At 37.4% G+C, this 2,058-nt stretch overlaps 1 protein-coding gene across 1 annotated transcript; it reads right to left on the bottom strand.

The window, feature by feature from the left end:
* Nucleotides 1–494: 494 nt before the first annotated feature.
* Nucleotides 495–1,230, bottom strand: LOC118832769 (elongation factor 1-beta). The gene has a single exon (XM_036740113.1). The coding sequence runs from the start codon at nt 1,189–1,191 to the stop codon at nt 514–516; it is 678 nt and encodes a 225-aa protein (XP_036596008.1). The 5' UTR covers nt 1,192–1,230; the 3' UTR covers nt 495–513.
* Between the last annotated feature and the right edge of the window lie 828 nt (nt 1,231–2,058).

Below are 2,058 nucleotides of genomic sequence, written 5' to 3'. Positions count from 1 at the left end.
TTTCCCAAATAGTCTATAAAGTATAGGAATTAATTGTTCTTTAAATGTTTGATAAAATTCACATGTAAAACCATCTGGCCCTGGAGACTTTTTCCTAGGGAGTTCATTGATGGCTTGCTCAATTTCTTTTTCTGAGATGGGGTTATTTAGAAATTTTGCTTCCTCTTCTGTTGACCTGGGCAATTTATGTTTTTGTAGATATTCATCCATATCCCTAAGGTTGTCAAATTTATGGGCATACAATTGGGCAAAATAATTCCTAATTATTGTTTTGATTTCCTCTTCATTAGAGGTGAATTCACCCTTTTCATTTTTGATACTGGTAATTTGATTTTCTTCTTTCTTTTTTTTTTAACCAAATTGACCAAAGGTTTATCAATTTTATTGGTTTTTTCATAAAACCAGTTCTTTGTTTCATTTATTTATTTATTTATTTATTTATTTATTTACTTATTTATTTATTTTTGCTTGCAAATATTTTTATTTAAATGCCATTTTTGAGGATGCTAGGTTTTAGATTTTATTGAAGGCAGCAACATCCATAGATTGCACATAGTCTTCAAAGGCAGTTATCCGTTCCTCTAGCATATCTGTCCCAACTTTATCATCTTCAACTACACATTGTATCTGAAGCTTCTTGATGCCATATCCCACTGGAACTAGTTTAGAAGATCCCCAGACCAAGCCATCTGCCTGAATGCTTCTGACACATTCCTCTAATTTTGCCATATCTGTCTCATCATCCCAAGGTTTTACATCCAGTAAGATAGAAGACTTGGCAACAATTGCAGGTTTTTTTGATTTCTTTGATTCATACTGAGCAAGGCGTTCTTCTCTTAGTTTCTTTGCTTCTTCACTTTCCTCCTCATCATCAGACCCAAAGAGATCAATGTCATCATCATCTTTGCTATCTGTAGCTCCACTTCCAGTGGTATCTTCAACATCAGCAGGCCCATACTTGCCTAAAGCCTTCTTTATTCCTGGCAAGCTCGCCTTTTGCTTCTCGTAGGACTTGATGTGGTTATACCAACGGAGTGCATGGTACAGGTCGGCAGGTGGGGGGCCCGAGACAGCTTCAAATACTGCTATGTCAGCCTGGGATGGCACAAACCCTTCGATGTAGCTCTTGTCCGCTAGGAAGTCATTGAGGTGTTGCAGGCCCGCAGGTGTCTTGAGATCTCCGAAGCCCATGGTGGTGGTGGCGGTGGGAGGGACCGGGAAGAGGAGGAAGCGGCGGCGACGAAGGAACTGAGCACGGGGTAGGGAAGCAGTGCAGCGTGTGAACACGCTAACGCCGGCCGCCGACTGTAAAAAGCCTTTGTTTTATTTATTAATTCAATAGCTTTTTTGGTTTCAATTTTATTAATCTCTCCTTTGATTTTCAGTATTTCTAATTTGGTATTTAACTGGGGATTTTCAATTTGTTCTTTTTCTAGCTTTTTCAGTTGCATGCCCAATTCATTTGCTCTCCCTTTTCTCTATTTTATTCATGTAAGCATTTAGAGATATAAAACTTCCCCTAAGAACTGCTTTTGCTGCATCCCATAAGTTTTGGTATGTTGTCTCGTTATCGTCATTCTCTTGAATGAAGTTATTAATGTTTCTCTGATTTGTTCTTTGGCCCATTCATTCTTTAGAATTAGATTATTTAGTTTCCAATTAATTTTTAGTTTATTTTTACATGGTTCTTTATTACAAATAATTTTTATTGCATCGTGATCTGAAAAGTATGCTTTGACTACTTCTGCCTTTCTGCACTGGATTGTGAGGTTTTTATGCTCTAGTACATGGTCAATTTTTGAGTATGTGCCATGTACCGCTGAGAAAAAAGTATATTCCTTTTTATCTCCATTCAGTTTTCTCCAGAGGTCTATCATATCCACCTTTTCTAAAATTCTGTTCACCTCCTTAACTTCTTTCTTATTTATTTTGAGGTTAGATTTATCAAGTTCAGATAGAGGGAGGTTGAGGTCTCCCATTATTATGGTTATGCTGTCTGTTTCTTCCTGTAACTCCCTTAACCTCTCCTCTAAGAATTTGCATGCCATACCACTTGGT

This window comes from Trichosurus vulpecula, chromosome X (assembly GCF_011100635.1).
Source record: "Trichosurus vulpecula isolate mTriVul1 chromosome X, mTriVul1.pri, whole genome shotgun sequence".
Classification (NCBI taxonomy): domain Eukaryota; kingdom Metazoa; phylum Chordata; class Mammalia; order Diprotodontia; family Phalangeridae; genus Trichosurus; species Trichosurus vulpecula.
The sequence above is the reverse complement of the archived record's forward strand: the minus strand, read 5'-3'. Positions and strand labels throughout refer to the sequence as shown.